Here is a 23405-nt window from a genome sequence, read left to right on the forward strand (position 1 = left end):
AATGGAAAACACTGTCTTTCGGATGCATTGACTCTTTGTTGAACTGCCGCGTAATTAAAGGCTAAAAGTATTTGTATAATAGAATTTTTCGATTTTAGATTTTAGAAAATCTAATCTTAATGTACAAGTTTTATTTAAATTAGCTCATCAGTTTGGAAATTATACATTTATTTTCTTTCTTACAAAATCCCCTCCTTATTACACAGCGGATAATGAATGTGTGATTGAAATATTAATCATACGACTAGTAGAACATATATTACAAACAAATTGTTTTTAAGGAATACAGGTGGTGTGAGTTATATTGAATTTAATTCTTCACATATGTTTTATTCTAATCAAACTTTCGTAAATTTATGTTTCACAACCAAACAATAACAATAAGTTTCCAAATTTTTTTTATTAATATAAAATCAGAGAGACAATATTTATGAAATAAATGTGTAAATTGAATGATGTGAGTTTGTGTGCTTTAAGTTTTCTGTGTGTAATTTTTTTTTTTTGATGGGATCTGTCAAAAAAAAATCATATAAAGTAAGCTCTTAGTTTAGTCCGATTGATGAACAGTTTTAATTTTCTCTGCATCAATAAGTACTCTATTGAATAGTTTGTTAATTTGTTGGTTGTTGGTGACACTATTTAAAAATCCATGATAATTGAGATGATTAAAAATGGTGAATGATTTAAATGACGTTGTGATGATGAAGTTTTTTTTTTTTTGTATTTATTTATTGTGATTTAAACGGATGACCTTAACGATGACAATTGATTTGATTGATTGATGAATTGAACGATGGATTGAATTGATAGATTAAAAATTTTGTGAGTGCCTTTAAATAAATCCTGTTTTGTTATGTATTTGCATACTACCTTATAGTAGACGTAGGCATTGTCCATAAGTTTGAGTTTACTTTTGTTTTGTTTTTGACGATTAAACCCTGTTAAGCTGGGATAATTATGCTGAAGTATAGGCTACTTTTTCAAACGTAATTAAACTATTTGTTTAGTTTATGTGGTTTTTGTGATAATTTGCAGTTCCCTACTGCTAAGGCTGCTGAACGTTTTTGTTGGTGCTGCAGCAGTTGCCTTGTTTTTATTGTTATTGCAATTGCTGTAGTAGTGGCTAGTTAGTTACTTTTAAAGGTCACTACTGATTAAGCTTTTTTTGTCGTATGCCTATGTTTTCGTAGTAGCAGAGCAAGAAAACGAAAGAGAGAGAGTGAGAGTAGTTTAGTTTACTCTGTGTGTGGGTTAGGCAGTCAGCCAGCCAGTCCCACGTATGAGTATTTTCTTGTTTTTTTTGTGGTTTGTTTATCGTAGTTTTCTTATTTTTATTTTAAATATTAATCTAAAAATTCTCTTGCTCTTGTTTAGCTACCTCTTACACTTTACTTTCTTAATATATTTTTATGCTCTCCCTTTGTTTTTAGGTTGTTAATGTAAGGAGAGGGGTTTGTTTGTTTTATTTGCTATTTATGCTCCAATATTTTTTGTCGCCTCTTCCGCTGTGTCGCTTGATTCTGATTCCGTTGTTTAATGTTTTCCTTGTTGGAGACTGTAATTCGATAGCTTGAAATCGGAGTGTGTGTGTGAATGTATTTTTCTTAATATGATGTTTCCTGGTAATTATCTATTGCTATTGTTTTCTATTCCTCTTAGTTGTTTGGTTTTGTTGTCTTATTATGGCTTTTGGTCATAAATATATAATGTGTTATTTGATTTGGTCTGGTGTTTTTCGTTCTACTTCTACTTCCTCTTAGAAGTGAGGCATAGAAATTGTTATGTATGTCTGTCTGTCTGCCTGCCTGTCTGTCTGTGCTTTTGACTGTCAGTTTGTAGGTCTGTCTTTAGAATTTGTTTTCTGTAGAACTTCTTTCTTATTTCGAAGTCTTAGAAGCTGAAGAAGAAATCTTATATATGTTCGTATCTTATTATTGTTGTTGTTTTTATTTTATTATTAATTTTCGTTGTATTTGCTGTTTTTTGTTTGTTTTTGTAGTTGTATCTTTTTCTAAATATATTTTTGTATATTTTACATGGACTTTTGTCCCGATTTCGTTGTATTTATTTTTGTGTGTGTGTATGTTTAAGTTGTATTTAGCTTTTGGCTTTGCTTTGCCTTTTGGCTGGCTGGTTGTTTGCTTGATTTGTATTTGTTGTTGTTTTGAAATTATTGATTTTATTTTATTTTTGCATAAAACACAAACTGTTATTTGCAACTTTTTTATTTAATTTTATTAATATTTTTTTTCTAAATTTTTTTCTATAATTATTTTGAATAATTAATTGAAAATAATACTTTTGTTTGCCACTCAATTTAATTGCTTTTATTTGTTTCGTGTGTTGTGTAAAGGCACCAGGGGAATCAAAAATTATGTGTATATCCTTTTAAAAGGATGTATTTTTTTGTAACAATTGCTTTGAGTTGACGATTCTATTTTGCCTCAAACAAACTTGAAATTTTTTTCTTTAACACATTTTTAGCACTTTATTTAACGCGCCGCCGTCTTGCTTTTTTTGCTTCTTTTACATTTTTTAAGAACAAATTTTCTTTGAATTTCTTTTTGCAAAATTTTAATTATTAGAATTTTTTCTTAAATATTTTGTGTCCAATAGTAAAGCTATTTTTAGTATAAATGATTTTTTTATTTCTTTTTTTTATGTTGAAATATTTGTATTTGAACGACACACACTCTCGCGCGTTGCTTCGTTTCGTGTTTCAAAACCTTAAACGTTGCTTATACAACTGCCCTTACATACGTAGCTTTAATGCTCGGTAGGCCTTCAAAAGTGCATTCCAATGCAAGAAAAAGCTTTGCTAAAGCTATTTTTTTACTCTCCAAGTGCATATGTTTTATTTTTTGTTGTGTAAATGTTTTATTCTATTTGCATTTGTAAGTGTTAGCTCAAGCTTTTTTGTTTGTTCTCTCTCTCCCTACATTGATTTCATTAGTAGTGTTATTTCCTCTCTGTGCGTATGAAAGCTTTTTAAGGGTTTACATTAAAGCTGTTGAAAGTATTGATTTCTTTTTTTTGGTAAACTAAAACGTACTACATCTATTTTGTGAGTATGTGTTTGTGCTTTAATGCTTCATTCCAACAATAGATTATGTTACGCGGAACATTAACGTCTCTTTGTTGTTGTTGTTTTTCTTTCTGTTAATTCTTTATATCCTTGTTCTCGTTTAACGACATTTAATATTGTTTTTGTTATTTTTTCGCCAGCTCCTCTGGTGTGCTTTTAAGAAAATACTACAGCAAAGGACTATAATTTCATAGACAGAATGTTGGCGCTAGGCGTTAAGCGTTGAATTTTATAAAATAATTAACAAAATTGTTTCTAAAATTAAAAATCGTTTAAAATTGTTTATCCTAGAGCTTTTTCTAGCATCTTTATAGTCGATTTAAATTATATGACCATAACCTTAAGCGACTTGAGAGAGACAGACTCCATAAAAGTATTGTTGTTAATTTTTACGCAATGCAGCAGATTATGCCAGACCAAGTGGCTCCGGTTTGGAAAAATAAAACTCCACCTCTTAACTTTATTTAGAACATTAGAATTGTCTTTAAGATATCCATATTTTTTATTTGGTTTCATTTAAAGTTTAACTTTACACGTAAATATTTAGTATATTACCTACATTTTTCTGTAGTAAACAATTGTTTACAAAACTTTTATATGCAAAAAGGTGAATAAACAATACAAAAAATATAGTTTTTGATGCATACAAAACGTAAATAATATTTTTTTATGTGATATTAATGTAAAAGGTTCAGGTGTCACCGCGTCGAAAACAAAAAAAATTTCCACAAAAAAGTAGGTGGACATTTAACATGTCGGAAATTGGTGGCATTATATTGAGATCAGTGGAGGTCACAAAATTCATTTGTGAACACTATATAAATTCAAAGTATGAAGTTAGCGTTAAATCTTTGTAAATAGGGATTTTAATTTAAATTTGACAAATATGTTGGTTTCAATAAATTTTGTTACATTGAAATGCTTTCCTCTCCATGATTTTAAGACAGTTTTTAGGGCTAAAGTCATTTTCTGAAGAAGACCTTATATAGCGGATAGGGTCAATTATAAAACGATCCATATGAAATTAAAGCATTGTATTCGATTCTTATAAAATTGAGCAAAAATATTTTAGTTCCGATAAAACTTTTTATGAATGTTTAAGTAATATTTTCAAGGAGATCTCATACATGGAGTAGTATCAATTGTCCTCCGATCGTTATAAAATTTCGTTATAAAATTAAGCGGGAAGATTTCAGTTCCCATAAAACTTGTTTCAATAGAATTTCGTTGCTATACTTGAATTTTGAATGAAGTTATGAACGTTATAGTATTTTTCTGAAGAAGATAGGATCAACTGTAGTCCAATTCTTATAAAATTTTATATACAGTTATAGGCTATTAAACCTGGCAAGGTATGAGCGTTATAGTCATTTTTCTGAGGTGTAGTTTATATGTCAATTATGGTTCCATTATTTTAAAATAAATAAGTAATTTTATGAAGGCTACCTTATATGGGGGCTAAGTGAAATCGTGGACCTATACACCAACTAAAAATATTTGTGCAAAATTTCAGCTTTCTTTCTTGCCACGTTTGGACTCTATCGTGTTTTAACAGATAGACAGGTGGACATTGATAGCAATAAAATATTGTCACGAAATATGGTCAAGCGTACCAAATAACTTGGAAATAATCAGCAACATAAAAGTCGAAGAATTTTTTATGAAGAGAAGAAACTCTAGGAATTTGATTTAATGATTGCAAAGCCGTTCAACGCAATGAGGGCGGCATTAAAAACACAAGCGAGACCCTGAAGAGAGAGCGAGTAGCCTCCTCACAACAAAAAAGTCCACGGTTGGTATGGTGCATGTATTGTGGGTCGAAACACAGGATTATAGACATCACTAAGTTAAACCAAATATCACCCTCCGGAACACTGATTAAAAAGAAACTACTTAAACGAAAACTAGTTTCTGAACATAATACCTTTATAGAGTAGCATATAAAGTTGTCCGGACTAACATTTTTTGTAGACTAGAGCACAACAGGCCCCATAGTGGTCTAGGTGTACTTCTGCGGATGATCTACTAAATATCTTTCTGAAAGGATTACGTAATATATATCTGATAATTTAGTTACTACTCTAGAATTAAGTGTTATATCCCAAAGAGATTTTTTAAGTACACTGAAAAAATCCATGCCTAATATATACGAAAAATGTCGTACATTGTACGAATCGTTCGTTGTTTTGCACCACGAAAATCTTTCGTAATATATACGAAATTGTACGAAATATTTTCGTATAATGCAAAATATTTTTGAAAAAATTAATTTACATAAATTGAAAAAAGGGAATTTTGATTAAATATGGTAAAATTTACGAAATATTAATTTTTTCAAACATTTTTGTTCGTTTTAAAATAAATTTTCTAATTTTAGTTCAAAATTATTCTCCACACGAATTTTAAAATTTTTTTATAAAAATAATTCGTGAATAATATTATTCTTTTTCTTAAATTTTATGAAAATGTTGTAGTTTTATTTAATCATAATATAATTTATATCATTATGTTTAATTTCGCTAAAATTTAAGAAAAAAATATTACGAAAGTTTTCGCACTTTCGTAAAAATAGAAAATGGTTTTATTAAATAATATTTCGTACTATACACGAAATTTTTGTAAATATTACGAAAATAGAAGTTACGAATTTTTTTTTCGTAAAATTGAGCATGGATTATTTTCAGTGTAGAGACACATGGATGGGAATTGATCTGAAGTTTTGTTTGAAGGTCTGCAATCTTTACAGATGGTTTTAAAATGGTGCAGGAGTTTATATAGTACATTGTAATATAAGTGTCTCATATAGACTTTTGGATGAATGTAATGTCTTTCAGGCAGAGATCTTAGCGATCTACATTAGAATGGGTCGGAGGTGACATTTTATGTTGAATATCAGACAGCACTTAAGGCCTTGAAATGTAGATAATTTCAGTTGTAGAGATGCTGTACGTGAGCTATTTGGGATGTAGATGTGTTGGGTTCTAGGGCATTGTATATACAAGGTAATAAAATAGTAGACGAACTGGCCTGATAAGGATCAGATCTTGACAGTAAAAAGTTAGTACTTAAAACCTTATATCTGCCTTTACTATAGCTTAATTTTCGATAACTCAGGAACTTCTTTAACGTATAATGGATTGCACGGTATCTAAGGCCTTATGGCCGAGTTTGAATGCCAAGGCAACCAGTTTACTATAAGGGTTGAACAGAAGGAGTATTTAATTATTTGTAGTGGTGATAACCGGTCACAATGCTATAGAAGCCCTTTTAGGTAATTGGGTCTCTAAACACAAGAGTTTTGTAGGTTATATGAGAACGAGAAGGAGAACAAAATATATCCTACTGTCCCTAGGATATATTTTGTGCGACTGTTCTGATGCACAAAGTTGAAGGAGGAAATGGCAAGGAAAAGCATTCTATGATGATTTAGAAGATGTATCTAGGTGTAGTATAAGCGATATTTTAGGTTTTGCCTGGTGAGTGGACTAGCAATTTAGCCGTAGACCTTTGGGTCTCCGAGTGGTTGTATACCTTTTTGGTATATAACCCTTTTAAACTAAACTAAACTTATTAAATGTTGCTATTTAGGCGATGACCCTTAATGACAAATGAGCGAAATGTGCATTGCAATAAATCCCCAAGTGTGAGTATGTTGTAATAGTGATCTCTTGCATCAAACAATTTTCCAATTTAAAGGGATTTTGTTTCTTTTAAGTTCTGTGTGAAATTATTTGTAATACGTTTATGTGTATTCATATACAATGTGACTTTTAAACTTTTAATAAATTTGAAACATTTAAGCTGAAATTACGGAAATTGTTCATTAAACTCAAGTAATTGAAATGGAAAAAAAATGAAAAGAGAAAAAAACAGAACTGAACCGAACAGCAGTTGGCATAAATGTATATTTTGTGTGCCAAAAATAAAAAAACAACAAAAGCAACAAAACGAAAAGAACAAAAAAAATCTTTAAGATTAACTTTTATTTAATGTTCAAAGGATTAAAGAGAATTTGATAGTAGAGCAGTAAAATGGAAAGTTATCTAGGTTTATGGATCACTGGACGAAATTGACAAGAAGTTGGATTATAAAATGTTCATCTCATTTTATTTTATTTTTTTTGCTGCTGCTTTTATTTTTCTTCTTATTATTTTCAGTCATATTCTTATTATGAAAATATGTACTTATGTACATATTTTCTTTATTTCTGTAGTTTACAAAAAGGCAATAACAACACTTCGGTTAATTAAAATCTACATTAAAGGTAAAATACAAAAGATGAAGGAAGTGCAAATATTTGTGGTTCATTAGAGGCGATAAGATAAATGATTACATCTACAATAAATGAGATTTATATTAAATAGAGAGAAAGAGAGTTTAATTTGTTTAAACATGTCGGTTTACCCGACATCAAATTAAAAAAAAAAAAACAAGTTAGAGTTCTATATTCGGCTGTGATGAATCTTATATACCCTTCACCATGATGTGTTAAAAAACAGTCAGTTTGAATTTTATTACAAAGAAGGTAACGTACCAAAAAGTCCCTTTTTATGGGTTCTTACTTAATCCAGACTTTACAAACTTAATTTCATGTTTCTAGGTTCAGTATTATAGACATTTCAAAAAGTATTTTATGAAGAACGAAAAGTGCCAAAAAGTCCCCTTTTATGGGTTCTCGCCTAATCCGAGCTCTACATACTTAGTTTCATGTTTCTAAGTTCAATATTATAGAAAATTCAAAAAGTACTTTTTGTAGAACGAAAAAGTACCAAAAAGTCCCCTTTTATGTGTTCTGATCTAATGCGGACACTACGTACTTAACTTCATGTTTCTAAGTTCTTATTGTAGAAAACTCAAAAAGTACCTCTTGAAAAGCGAAAAAAGCACAAAAAAGTTCCATTTTATGGGTTCTCATTTAATTCCGAATCTACGTACCTAATTCCATGTCCCTTGATTCAATATTATAGAATATTCCAAAAGTACCTTTTAAAATTCTCACCTATTTCAGACTCTACATACTTAATTTTATATTTCTTCAATGGTATCGAAAATTCAAAAAGTACCAAAAAGTTCTAACTTAAGCAAGAAATAATTCAAGGGGAATTTAATGCGAAAATGTTATTAAACAAAAGTCTAAAACACATAAACAAAACAATTAATAGTTTGACATTTCTTTAGTAAAAAGCAAACCAAAATACACATGAACAACACATGAACACAATAGAGAAAATAAACTTAAAATTGATATTTTTTTAAAATCACAATAGGCACATGAGGTCATAATAATCTAGTTTATATATCAACGATTTTAGAAAAAACAAAATGTTAAATTACTTTTTTACACACGTACTCGAACATCAAACTTACATCCATCTAAACAAAACCAATTTTTTAGTTGTCAATGTCTAAGATATTTATTTTAATTGATTTTAATTGTTTTTATTTTATTGAAAATTTGTGTATATGTATGTGCAATAGGGTAACTTCGTTTTTTAGAGGAAATGGTATTACTGATGTCCCCACTGAAAATGAAAAGTTAGTTCATTTTAAGATACACACATATTTCCGAACAATTTTCAGTACCACATTTCATCTTCCCAAATTGGTTCGATGTAGTCATTGGACTATATAAGGTACATTCCCTCGTATTTGTAGAACGAAAGCTCACTTTTGCGATTGTAAAATTTAGTGTACCATCATCTTAAAGGAACGTTTATATATCTCTTAGACGTAAATACATTATCTTAAATCTATTATAACTATAGCCATGATATAGGGTCTTAGTCCTACCATGGCAATTAGGACAATTCAAGCTGGAAACGTTCTACCCTTTGGACACATTGTAAGGTTATATACAATCATCGGACGTACCTGCTCGCATACCAGACAGAGAATATGTAGGAAACTTTGAAAGTGCGTTGCTACACGGATGGCTCTAAATTTTAGCGACAAAGTGGACTGGAAATACATGTGTTGAAAACCCAGAAACAGAAATATATCAGCGTTTACCTAATCATAACGTAATGTGTAAATTCGATTAGAATAAATATAAAAACTTCAAGGCAATTAGGACGGCAAAGATCCTATGGGGTGGTCCTGATGAGAGCAAGAAAAGAAATGAGCAAGTTTAGGGTTAGTATGATGGTACATAGGGTAGAAGGGGGATCATTTGCCATAGGGGCACATCTGTTAATGCGAATAACTTGAAAACCGAGTAATCGATTTTATCGCATTATCAAATTTTGTTTTCGTTTATCGATTATCTATCATCCCTGAAAATTTGAAACATTAACTTTACATATGATAAGAGGCAGACATGATTAATTGTTTTTAAAAGGGCTGTAAAAATATTTCACTGTGTGAACTTTTTGTGCTAACTTTTTTGTTTTTGTGATAGAAAAAATATATTGGTAAGTATTAGAAGGTCAATAATAGTGAATAATAAAACATAATAATATTTTCGATAATATAATTTGAAGACCGAAAAAATTTGAAACCAAACCCCAGAACTGCCCGTGGGGCACATGCGCCAAATATATGTAATGCTTGTGATGTAGAACAAAGTTTGGTTAAAATATAGAAAAAAAACAGTAATAATTTGTTTTAATTTTTTTTTGTGTTAAGTTTTGTGAAATAAACAATAAATATCTGGTTTATTAAACTTTGTTTAATGAATTAAAGTATAAAACAGCAAAATAAGTTTTTATTTTTGTAATTTTTTCTTTTATTTTACTAATGACAAATCTAAGGATGACTTAGGAAAGATTGAAAGGAATAAAACTAAAGCCAACAGATCTAAGTATCCGAACCAAGAAAAAATTTAAGAATATGTATTGTGGTTTTAATTTGAGGCCGCCTCAAAAAAAAGTGGCGTATGGTCCCCCTTCTACCCTACATATTCTTAGGGGAGATACAAATCACATCTATGAAAAATGAGACATACGCGAAAAGTAGGCAGATTTTTTGTTATGTTCATGGTTATGATTAAAATTATATAATAAAAGTATGTATATCCTTATTATTACCACTGCTACTTATTTAAAGCCTTTTTAACTTATAAAAAGGCGGAATGATATAACTGCTCCTCTTTTGGGGTTGTGAAAATATATTTACTTTATATGAAGTCTATACTTCTAAAATTAGTTTTTTATAGTACTAGAATGTACTAAATATGTCCCTATGCTTTGACGGGAATATCCTCAATTTGAATTTTATAGCCACCCTAATGTACATATGTCTGTTTTTTCCTTCTAATATCCTTTTTTATTTAGGAAACAATATGATGTCAGCCACATAAAAAAACTGTGAAAACAATAATATATGTACTTATGTATGTGTATATATATTTTACATTTTCAACAGACTAAATGATCCTGCTTTTGACATTTGTAGTTCTAGGTTTTCACTGCTTTATTTTATAAATAAATTTTTCTATTCCAAAAAGAATGCACTTTCGGATATTCACATATAAAATGTTAAGCTTTGTTATATGTATATCAAATAATTGCTGTATGTATCCTGTGTCTAAGATGTAAACATACAAACAAATCTTAATAATAGAAACATATTTAAATAAAATCCAAAACTCATTTGTATTTCAGTAAAAAATTTTCTACTATTTATTTTAAACACTAATTTTTAATTCCTTTTTTTCACAAGACCTTATGCAGGCCTACCAAAAGCATTGCCTAAGTAAAGAGTGTATAAGACATTGGTCCGAAATGAAATCTTCTGTGTGTATAGACAATAAAACTGTTTCGAAGTCCTTTTTTGGAATTCTTCGTAGTTACAATATAGACAACCACATTAGGAAACCAGCGCTTAAATAGAAGTGACATTACTAAACTAATTACTAGTTACAAAATTAACAAAGTTCCTTCCACTTTATAATTGACCATGCAGTGGATTACTTCTAAAGGGTGTAATAACTATTAGTAACTTTCTGAAGAAAAACCTAACCTTAGGGGTATTAAAAAGTCCTTATAAAACAGTGTGTTGACATTACTTTCCATTAGAGAAAAAGGGACTCATTGTCACCTAACTAAAACTACTGGTAATAAAAAGTGGAACACAAGCCTATCCACACGGCTACACCCACACAAACAACTTAATTAAAACTACAAAAGCTAAAGTAGAAGAAAAAAAATAGTATAAATGCAATTATAAAAAAACAAGTCCTGTTTTTAGTAAAGGATAAGAGGGTGAGTAAGTTGAGTGGGTGAATTTATAAATAATTTGATATTTTAGTGAAAGTGATGCAAATTTATTTTAAACATAATAAAAATTTCACTGTCCTCTCTACATGGTATATGCTCGTATGTCCTCTAAGAATACGTACCAACATACTAACCTGAGGCATGCTCTTTTTGAAAAGATTTCTCCTTTTGCTCTCATCAGTGTTACCCTACGCGAATTTTGTGGTCCGAACCAAGAGGTCTTACGGGATTCTCTCATTCATAGTTTTAATTCAGCTTTAGTTTTGTGTTCATCAGGGTAACTTTCCCCGAGATCCCTTCCCTTCAAATTTGTATTACACCCCATTTTTAAAACCTTCCATTGAAAAATATGGTGATATATTGATTTCCATTTGTAATAGATCAAAGGCATATACGCCTCAGATCCATAAAAGTTTTTATATTATGAGTTCTGAGGCAATAAAGCCCATTTCATCTGTTAGGATTTGAACATGAATATTATTGGTCTATTTATATATTTATGATCATGAAATTTAGAATGTAGGACCTTGACTAGGTAAGAACCTATAAAGGGACTTTTTGGTACTTTTTCGTTCTACAAAAGGTACTTTTTGAATTTTCTATAATACTGAACTTACAAACATGAAATTAAGTATGTAGGATTAGGCTAGAACACATAAAAGGGGACTTTTTGGTACTTTTTCATTCTACAAAAGGTACTTTTTGAATTTTCTATAATATTGAACCTAGAAACATGAAATTTAGCATGTAGAGCCTTGACTAGGTAAGAACCTACAAAAAGGGACTTTTTGGTACTTTTCCGTTCTACAAAAGGAACTTTTTGAATTTTCTACAATATTGAACCTTGAAACATGAAATTAAATATGTAGAGCCCGGATTAGCCCAGAACACATAAAAGGGGACTTTTTGGTTCTTTTCCGTTCTACAAAAGGTAATTTTTGAATTTTCTATAATATTAAACCTAGAAACATTATGTAAAGCCTGGATTAAGTGGGAACCCATAAAAGGGAAGTTTTTGGTACTTTTTCGTACTTCAAAAGGTAAAATTTCTATAATATTGAACCTAGAAATATTAAGTAAAACATGTAGAGCCCGGATTAATTTAGATCGTATAAAATGGGCTACAATTGGTATTTTTTGATTTTTTGTAATAATATTCGTAATGACTGTTTTTTAACACATCATGGTCAAGGGTATATAAGATTCGGCACAGCCGAATATAGAACTCTTACTTGTTTTTTTTTTAATTTGTAACATCGTTCAAGTATTCGGGATATGTTCATATGTCGGTTAATAGTTGAATTCACACTTCACATATTAAAATAGATGGTACATCAAATCGCAATGGATGACCTTAACTGCATAGAGTATTGCTTTAAAAAAATATTACAGTTTACTTCGATTACAAATGGGTCACCATCTCTATTATTAGATAACAACTGATTTATTATTAACAGTAAAAACATGTCCTCTCATCCATATTCAATTAAATAAATATTTACACCATTTGCAGAAATATTATTTATAATACGATACATTGACTCTATACAAAACAGTTGGGTCACACGTACACATATACACACTGGCATGTTATTTGTCTGTTTGTGGTAAAACATCGCATAATTAGTTTAAGCCATAACCTAATTGTTTATATATTCTAGTTTTAGTTAATTGCAATTGTTGTATATATGATGATACTCAGCCTCATGCATCTATATGTATGTATGTATCTGTGACACTCATACTGGGATATTAAAATACCTGTGTTGCATGAGTGTAATTTAGATTGTGCATAAACATAAAGTTTAAAAATAATTCATGAAACAAATTTAAAATTTAAGATGATAATAATGACATTAAGTTAATACTACAAATATGACTTTCATTTCTGATTACTGAATTAAGTATTGGATCTGTTTTTGAATCTATGTTACTATAGTGGAGAGGATATCACGCTTATAATTTCCAAAAAATAAAACGAACATTTTTTAATGTAAGTATAGAAGCTTGTCTAAAGTAACAAAACTCTGTGTCAGAATAGACCAGGTTTGTTGTTGAGAAAAATTAAAGAGATATTTAATACCCACTTCCAAAGTAGCAAGACAGAAATAGTATTTACTCTATGTTGGTACTGAAAAAGACCTGCAGAAGGGATGATTTTTAAACAGGTTCGTCATGAGGGGGTTTTCCATTTAATTGATTCCTATTGATTCGTTCTTAGGATGTTCTTATTTGACAATGGTGACAAATGTTATTCTTTTAGATGTACTTCGTTTTATTTAACTGGGATTTTTCTTAATTTCAATAAATTTTAACTTTAAAAACATTGATAAAGTAGTTATTTAGAACTCGGCTCCGTGACATTACTGCGATACAACGCTGTAGTGGGGAGGGTATAAAGCGATTGTGTTGATGTTCGCAACAACCTTAAACATTGATCCTACACCCACCTTAAACTATATCGGCTCAGAATCACTTTCTGAATCGATTAAGGTTTTTACTATATAAACGTTGAAATCACTCTTTTATTTCGACTAGCCCCCATACAACCGTACGCCCCGAATAGGGCCTTCTAGCTCATAATTACTTTTAATGTTCTATTACGTCAACAAAAACCGGCAAAACTTAGTTTTATAGAACTTTAAAGGACACTACCGATTTTTGTAATGCTCGGTCCTCCATAAACACGCCTCCAGAGAACGACTTGAAGGCATTTCTCCATCAAATTAAAAATTCAAGGATAGAATTGAATATAAGTTATGTTGATCGTGATTGATAAAAGAACTATGTCTGATGTTCAGAATCCCAAATTACTGCACATAATTTATATGAATTTCTCAATTAGAGTTCATGAGGGATATATAATTTTTTATAACACTCAAATATTTTTGGACCTACTTTCGACGTCTGAATCTTTAATTTAAATTTTGTTTAGTTTCGACCGATATTCCTATTTAATTAGAATGCGTACCACTACACCAACCTAGAAAATTATTATTTCGAGAAGCTTCTGGTTCCGTTATCGTTAGGGTCACACCCAGCCAATATTTTTTATTCACATTTTACTGGATCAAACGTTTTTGTGTTTGTCAGGTAAATACCTCGATTTCTCTATCCATTAACTGAAGTTTTTTTCTTTGTGATCTGACGCAATTCAGTACGTTCTAAAATTTTACTTTTTCAGCAAATATCGTCCTAATCGACCTCTGATTATCGGTAAATAAAATTGCAATATTGTATTTTCTTTTAAACTAAACGGTTTTTAACAACCAGTTTTGGATATTTCTTAGCGACTAAAATTGATTTGGCTACACATAAACATATAGTAGAACAGTGTAAAACTAAAAAATATTTGATAGGTTATTGATCTCACTCTATGAAATAATTATTTTTTCAGTCTATGAAATAATTCTTTATTTTATTAATAAAGTATCAATTGACGTTCTTTTAGAGAAACTAATTCATTAGTTATTTATTCATTAAAGTATTTAAATCCTACCCATACTGCCGGGTACTTGTTCATTTCTTTTGTTTTTTTTTGGCCTTAATGTATGGCATTTTAGCCAAAAATAACTTTGTAATCTTTTCAAAAACTTTCAATAACATTTTACTCGGCAACAAAGGAATAATTTATTTAGTTTTATGTTAAAAGTTTGTAGCAACAAAAGAAATGTGGTTACAACAAAAAAATATTTGATTATTTTCATAAGTGTTTAAAGTATACACACTAAAATACATGCTTGAGCATGCACAAATGTATACATAAGTTTAAAATAACCATTTTATTTTTAATGAAAATTCTACGCAATTTATTAGCTAATTAGAAAGAACTCATGAAAATAATTAAGTTTTCATACCATTTTTTTTAACAGAATATAAAAGAATCTAAAAGTGTAAAAAATAAAAAAATCTAAAAATAAAATTAATTACTACATCCTATCTTCTTAATAACATAAAAGAAGCCTTATAAGGTTGTACTAATAACGTGTTATATAAATGCTTTCAAATCCATGGATTCTTGCATTCATGGCTTATGTCGAAGTAGTCTAACAAGGACTTACTGATTGCAGTTTATCACAAATAAGTGTTTGGCTGTAGAATTTTGTAGAACTTCAAGATGCCAGCATCCATTTAACTACTAACAATACTTCAAAATAATTATTTTTGGAAAAAATTTTTTGGGCAAATATTGTTCGGCCTAGCTTAGACGAATCTAAAAAGTACTCAATATAAATTAAAAAAAACATTAAATTTAATTAGAAATATCGTTAGATTTTTTGATTTAAGACAAACAGGGGCCATCATGTTTGCTATTACCACAATATCCATTATTCAGTTCTTTTTAGCACATCTCAGATTAATGACATTGCAGAATTATGCCAGTACTAAAAAATGTGTATATATATTTATTTAAACGCCTCTTTTTATCGCTAATTTAAACCTCTAATAATTAAAAAGATGTATGTATATACTTAATAACAAACAAATTTATGGACAACTTTATTACATGTTCTTGGTATACAGTTTACGACAATTTATTTAGCAAAATATAAGATAAAAGATTTCATATGAAAGATTTGAGCATAAATTTATATGAAGTTTCGAGTGCCATTTGAATACTTCATAATAATAATATTAAATAAAATCATAAAGGGATTTCCCACAATTGCAAATATTCATGAACTCTAACATTCAGAGCCACCTACACACATTGTTTTCATTTGGCCTGTAAACTTTCCAAGCAATCGACAGAAACCCACACTGTCCCCTAACTACCTAAAACAAACAATTAGCCCATTATAGAGGGAGTAGGAGTGGAATGTAGTTAAACAGCTAAAACAAGATTATTCATAAAATGCTGCGTATACTTGATGTATAAATTTTTGGTATGTTCAATTACTCATACGCATGGTGTGACCAACAAAATTCTTATTTTTTTTGTTACATTATTTAATCAGAAATTGTTTGTGTTTGTGGGTTTGTATACGTTTGTTTTTATTATTGTATTCATGCGGTGGTTACATTTGTTTGTTACTCATTTACATTTGTACGCAAATACAAACAAATTTTGCTATAAATGGCTGGTTTTAAGTGACATTAAACATTTTTGCAGTTGTTGTTTCATTTGTTCGTTCGTTCGTTCGTTCATTCATTCATACCCCTATTTCCCTGGAGGATGTAATTGTTGGCAAAATAAAAACGAAAAAATGAACCAATGTTTGGAAATATATATGTGTATTTAAGTATACATTTCAAGGATAACAACTAAAAATTGGGGTACCCACTTGGTTTTTTTTCTCCATTTTTTTTTTTTTGGTTTTTCAGTTTTTAGTTGTACTTTTTTCTAAACATAGAAGTGCTATTAAAAGCACCATGAAAGTTTATTACAACCAAGAAAAAAAAATACAATATTAGAAAGCAAAAAAAAAAAAAGAATGAATGAACACAATCTCTGAACATGCAGCAGCTACAACAAATCCTGTAAAAACGAATAAAGTTTTATTTATTTCACTTTGTAATGGAATAATATGTTCTTGTTTTCTTTCTTTTTTTTTAGTCGAAATATTTATTTTTTTCATAAAATATACATATATACTAATACAATGATGCGTGTTTCAAGATTATGAAAGAAGAAAAAAAAAATAAGAATTATATCGCATACACAGGCATACAAAAGAGAAAATCTAATAAAAATGTTTCGTACGCAAAAATAAAAAACAACATGTATATTTGTGAATATACACACATTTATGGGTATATGATTGTATGTAAATATATAAATTTATATATTTATATTCCAGCAGTACAAGGAATCAATGTATCCTCAATCGTCATGTTTATAAGTATTCCAAAATGAAAGTCTAATGTCACTATCATGTGCCTAAGTAAACGACAAAGAAATCGCTTCATTTCTATATCCTGTTAAGACAGTAATTTCTTTCAGACTAACAAATTGTGTTACTTCTACTTCATAAATACAAATAGGAGCTATCGCGAGGATCTGACCACAATTTGGAATTCATAAGACACAAGTATGGTCCATGCGAGGCTAGTATATGGTCTTATTTTTCTCTACTGGTTTCCTATAATGTCTGCTATAGGCACTCAATCAGCACTATGATATGCTAATGAATGTCGTTCAAGGCAGTCACGTGCAATGGTAGATTGACCCATTGCATGTGACAGACTTGTCCTGATTATAACTATGTTTATTTTTATTGGACTTATCTCTTTGCTGACATATCACGAGGGAGCATCCTGCTCCTCTTGTAGCAGTTGGTGGCCTTATACCAGAATCGATATCATGGACATAACGATATATGTTTTCCTCTTTCACACAATGGTAATTCTTGTCATGCCTTAGGGAAAGCATTTAACTGCCTGATGTTAATGTTTAGAATACTCATACTTCATCTAGGAAGCGTTGAAGTATTATTAACATGTAGCCAGATCTTGAGGCAGCATGTTGCCATATTTCAATATTTTCCCATTGGGTATCAATAAACGAAGGATTATATACTTAAGTTGGATTAACATTCATCGGCGAGATGGCAAAAAGTGTTGCTGAGGACGACGCTAGTAAAAGGTTCTCTAAATAACATTTCACCAGATAGTTTCATTCAATCCTTATATAGTCGAGAGGACTTTAGAGTGGTAGCAGTAAACAAGTTGTTTAACTCTACGGGGTTCCAAGAGTTTGCCTTCAGACTCTACGGTCAATTTACGGCCACTCAGATAATTCTCGATCCATCTAGTTTGTATATTTTAGATTCCAGGATATGCTAGAAGAGTCCTGCCTACAGATAAAGTGTTACAAGGACTGTCTATTCATAGAGCCACTGTTTAGTGGAAACTTTGATAAATCTGAATGGCGATGGCAGTTGGTACTGCAGTGGGACAACAACAATAACAGAAAAAAAGTCAACATCATCAGTCTAGTTTCCCAGGTAGCTAGAGAGGATTGCAGTGTTAACTGTCCATTTAAAGTCGAAGTAAAGCGAGTTTTTAGAAAGTGATTCAATTCATGCCAAAATAACTACGAATACTACAAGTAGCTATAAAACCTGGGACCATCACACCGAACTGCAGGTATATATGTATTTAAATGTATGCGTGTGTGATTGTGTCTAAATATTTTGTATATTTAAGTGACTCAAATAAATGTGTATTCATGACAAACTGTATGTTTAAATGGTCATTTTGTTATTTGCTGGAATGTTTAAACACACAATCAAATGGTTGGTTTGATGCCAACTTACTTAAAAGACGACGAATGCGACGACAATGTCGTAAATAAATATAAAAAAAAACAAAACTAAGACATACATTAAAACAAACAAATACATCCACACTTTAATATATCATAAGGTTAACCCTAATTTATGGAGACAAAAAAATTATCTGCCAATGCAGTCAATAGAAATTGGAAGAAACATTTGACAGAACTTAAAAAGTCATAACTATGAAACGAAGTACGTAAGAACATGACCACAGAATTTTTCCATCACATCTGAAATTTCCGTACATGCGAGCTGTATCCAAAGATGACCTCAGAATTTGTCCATCATATCAGAAAGTTGATATATCGGCGCTTTTTAAGATGATATAACAGCGTCAAGACAACTTTATTTATAAAATGTTATATATCATCTGAAAGTTCATTCTGACAACTTTGAAATAAAGGTGTAACAACTGATACGTCTTCTTTAGATTCAATACTTTGTTATTTGGCTTAAAAAACTTTTTAAATTTCGATTGATTAGATTTTAAGATCTTACCGCAACTGATACAGAACAATTTCTTTTCTTGCAAATGAAGCTTTATTTTCTTCGGCTAGAAACTAACGCCACAATGGATCTTAAATGAGGAACCATCCTAATATTCCCATATGAATACATACATATTTATGTACATACAATAAATAAATGTTAGCATGAAGTCATACTAAATGTTAATTCAAATTTAATAGCCTTTTTTTTAGATGAGAAAAAAAAAAACAAAACATGACAAGAAAACTAATATTTAAATAGTTTTATTGTTAATATTCCTTTAAGTTGTTTGCTCTCAGAATAGTTTTTCTGGAAGAATGTAAATATTTATGAAACCACATGTGAAAAAGTCAAAGTGATCTAAATTCAGAGTGTCATCCACAAATTATTTATGAACTATAATGTGGACTAATAGAATGTTTTCAAATTTTGTTAATGAGTATTATAGATTAATTATTTTATACATTATTTTGTAATAAGTGGTCGTTATCAATAACATTAATAATTTTTTATGAATAGGATTTGAAGCCAATTATCTAACACGTATTTTTGCATTTCTATAAAAAACATTCCAGACTAAATGATAAAATAACTTGTTAATAAGTAAAAATGTATACTAATAATCATCGAAATATCTGAGCTTAATTTGAGCGCTAGATCACTTAGGGCCAATCTTTAGGTGAAAGATTAGGGCTTAAATTTAATCTTCGAATACTCAATCAGCTAGTTTAAGCGTCCAATAGAGTTGGTTTAAACTTGAGCGAAAAATGTAAAAGTGTAAACAGCTGACAGCCAAACAAATTAATACAATTTTTATTAAAATAAACATTAAAATATTTGATTTATCGATTAGTATAAATTATGTGAACTTAATAATATATTTTTTTGTTTTAAATTTAAGTTTTTATTAATTTTCATATTACATTTTCTTCTTCTTTTTTATAAAACATGCATCGTTTTGATAACAAACAGTGACGTTTTCTATTGTTTTGTATGGTAACACTGCGAAGTTTAATATTGTACTCAAAAACATCAAAAAGCATAAACATCAGATTAAATTTATTTTTAAATTAACTAATCTTATTAATAATTGACATTTGATTGCCAACTCAAAAACCCGCTCTTAGTTGATTAATTTTCTCTATAAGGGGTCGTCCATAGAGTTCGTTTATAAGAAAAGAACTTTACTATCACTATTGCTACTTTATAAAATTATTTGTTTAGTTCGTTATTACTTCGTTTAGGTCAAAATCCTCAAAAAAAACAATTTACTTCGGTACTGAAATATACCTCCAGAAGTAATGATTTTTATACAGGTTTGTCGTAGGACAAGCGTGGATCCAAAGGAAAATGCAAAGGGAAGTCATTAAACCTCACTTCCACAAAAGATAATAAACATTAATTAACAGTTACATTTAATCACCATTTAATGGTAATTTTTTTATTTCAATAAAATTAGACTTTAATGAAATTAATAAAGTTATTTGGATCTCGGATCCAAGAGATAAATTGTTTCTTCCAGCAATTTTTTATATAAACGTTAAAATTTTCAAAGAAGATATTCGATTTATCGACTATTTTTAGAATAGTCGACCTCTGATTTATCGACTTGTTCAGATTTTACATAAAGGTCTCGACTTTTTTCAACAAAAACTTGATAGTTCGGAACTTGATTTATAGAAGCTTAATGTAGCTTAGGTAATGTTATAAAGCGACTTAAATTAATTTCATAAGTCCTTAGATCAATCGTTCTCGTCCTAAAGTAAGTTTTTTTTTATTTCAAACAACGATAATTTTGTTGTATATATTTTACAACAAAATAATAAAATTAAATAAAAAACAAGTTTTTTTTCATTTCTTTCTATTTAAACATTTTAAAAATGCTCGAATTTCAAAATAAAAGTGAATCTCTGTTTTCTTTTAAAACAGCAAATTGTGATGTAAATTGTATTTGTTTGTATTTTATATTTAAATTATGCAATTCAATTCAAGACAAGACTCATAATAATCTGTGTACAGAAAAAATTATCATCTTGAAATGAAAAACTAAAAACATAAAGATGAAGATGAAGAGCATGATGATGATAATGATGATAAACATTATCATTATAAAACTGGGGATGAGGGTGATGCTGCTGCAGCTGATAAAGATATTTTGTGTTCGTTCCTCAATTCATTTCATAAAATGTGCGTATACTTAGTATAGTGTATATATGTATGTACATATATGTATATGAATATATGTATGCAATTTCTCTTTCCATATAAAATGTATTTGTTATACAAATTAGCATTTCAAATATTTAAATTATTAACAAAATAAATATGTCTGTATAAATATATAAATAAATAAATAGGTACATGAACATTAAGAAAGAAAAAAAAGCTCTAAAATAGTAAGTAACTGAAAAAAAAATAATTCAAGGTAGCATTAAATAACAGTAAAAAAATAACAAGAAAAATTATAACAATTGTTATTTTTTTCTTCTCAAACAAAATCAAAACTATTTAAACTAATTTGTCAACTTCTACAATACACGAGTTTTTTTCTTTTGTAGGAAATAATTTTTTTTTTAATTTTTGAAAAATTGCGCAAGAAATAAATTGATAAAATTTTTTCATTCTGTTAAATTTGTATAAATTGTAAGATTTTTTTATTTATATATAAAAATGTTTGTAATGTAATGAAACAACACTTATGCAATTTTATTGAAGAAAAGTAAAAAAATCAAAATCAAAATATAAAATTAAAAAAATAAAATTTGCTAAAATTAGTGTGAGATGTTTTTGAAATATCATTTCGTTTAAATTTGTAATTTGTTTTATTTTCTAAATTACTGCAGTAATTTAGTTCGTATGAAATTTATTTATTTTCCGACAACAATTTGTAACGGAATTGTTATTTAAATAAACAATTTTGTAATAATTACCTGTTTTTGGGCCATGGCTTGCATCTGTTGGAACATTTGACGTTCTTCTTCTTTGCCTAGATTTTAATATAAAAAATTAAGAAAAAAATAAAAATTATTAAAATTGTTAAATAAGTTATCAGTTTTTTTGTAAGTTTAATTAACTAATTTTTTTCTAGAAATTGAAAATTATTCATAAAATTTTTCAGATTTAGCAGTCGCAAAAACATTGACATTCATTTAGCTAATCAACAAAAAAATCATATTAATGACAATGACCCGAACGTCTAAACTTTAATTTATGAAATGTACACAGAGGGAATAAAGACGTTTTAAAATTATGCATTCTTGGTACCAAATCTACAACAAAGTGTTTACAATTTTTTAATAACTTAAGTTGTGAAAGTATGTGCAGATAGTTGTCAAATCAAAAACAAAACAAACACGACGTTATTAAATTACAAAAATTCCAACAAAGTGACAACGTTACGTTGTCAAGAGAACATTGTGTTGTCGATTGTTAGGCCTCTTTTGGGCCTAACAATGTGTAATTAATCTTAATACTAAATATTAATAATGATCGTCTCTCAAATGAACTGAGAGCCACAATGAAAGAAATCAGCTCTTCATAGCCTTGATCCACTTTGATTTATTGTTAATGATCTTTCGCATGGGTTAGGATGTACATTAGAGTGGGTCGGTCTCTATGGACAAAAAAAAGTTGAGTCAGTCACCCCCTAGGATTAAAGATATATTAATAACATTTCCAAAAATATAAAAATAATTTTTTTGCCACGCCTAGAAATACCGCCCTTTTTGTTTTTTATATACTACGTCGCCATTTTAGGTCCGATCGTAACATATCATATATCAGTGTTTGTGGCTGGACGGCAGCTATATTTTACTCTTAGACAACTTTTTAATTCGACGTCATATTCTATGCGCGACTTCCGATATCTCGGATCCTTCCCCAAAATCAGTAATTGCGGCTATGCAGGATTAAAGAGCATTTAATAATATAAAATATTTGCTTTTAAAATGTTCACTTTTACGCCTAAACACCTATTTTACGGATATTTTAAAATGTCCAAATATTCATACATATTTGCAAAATTAAGAAGTCGTGAGCAATACCAACAGCTCGAATCTCGTCAAAATCTACAAGCATAGTTGAAGTTTATTTAAATACTTTAATAATAATTATTAATTTGCTAAATTTTTATTACTATAAATTTACTTTTCTTTTATTTACTTATTTTAGTTCATGCAATATAAAAAAATTAAAAAATTAAATGTATTATTTGTAAGTATTTATTAATAAAATTTTTCTTACTTATTAACAACTACTTCTGAATAAAATGGCCTTTCTTGATTTTGATAATGGACTTAAGGATCCGAAGATCCAATTTGGTTTGTAACGGAAAAA

At 29.2% G+C, this 23405-nt stretch overlaps 1 protein-coding gene across 19 annotated transcripts in view; it reads right to left on the reverse strand.

Moving 5' to 3' along the window:
* Positions 1-23405, reverse strand: part of LOC111688914 (trichohyalin) — a 111606-nt gene that overhangs the window by 52833 nt on the left and 35368 nt on the right. For 18 of the 19 annotated variants that reach the window (XM_046954457.1, XM_046954456.1, XM_046954465.1 and 15 more), the window contains one exon: positions 22001-22056. In XM_046954457.1, the coding sequence (XP_046810413.1) occupies positions 22001-22056 (56 nt within the window). Of the gene's footprint in view, positions 1-2299; positions 5044-22000; positions 22057-23405 lie in introns of those variants that run through there. The other variant, XM_046954467.1, reaches the window with a different exon arrangement.

This window comes from Lucilia cuprina, chromosome 6 (assembly GCF_022045245.1).
Source record: "Lucilia cuprina isolate Lc7/37 chromosome 6, ASM2204524v1, whole genome shotgun sequence".
NCBI classification, from domain to species: domain Eukaryota; kingdom Metazoa; phylum Arthropoda; class Insecta; order Diptera; family Calliphoridae; genus Lucilia; species Lucilia cuprina.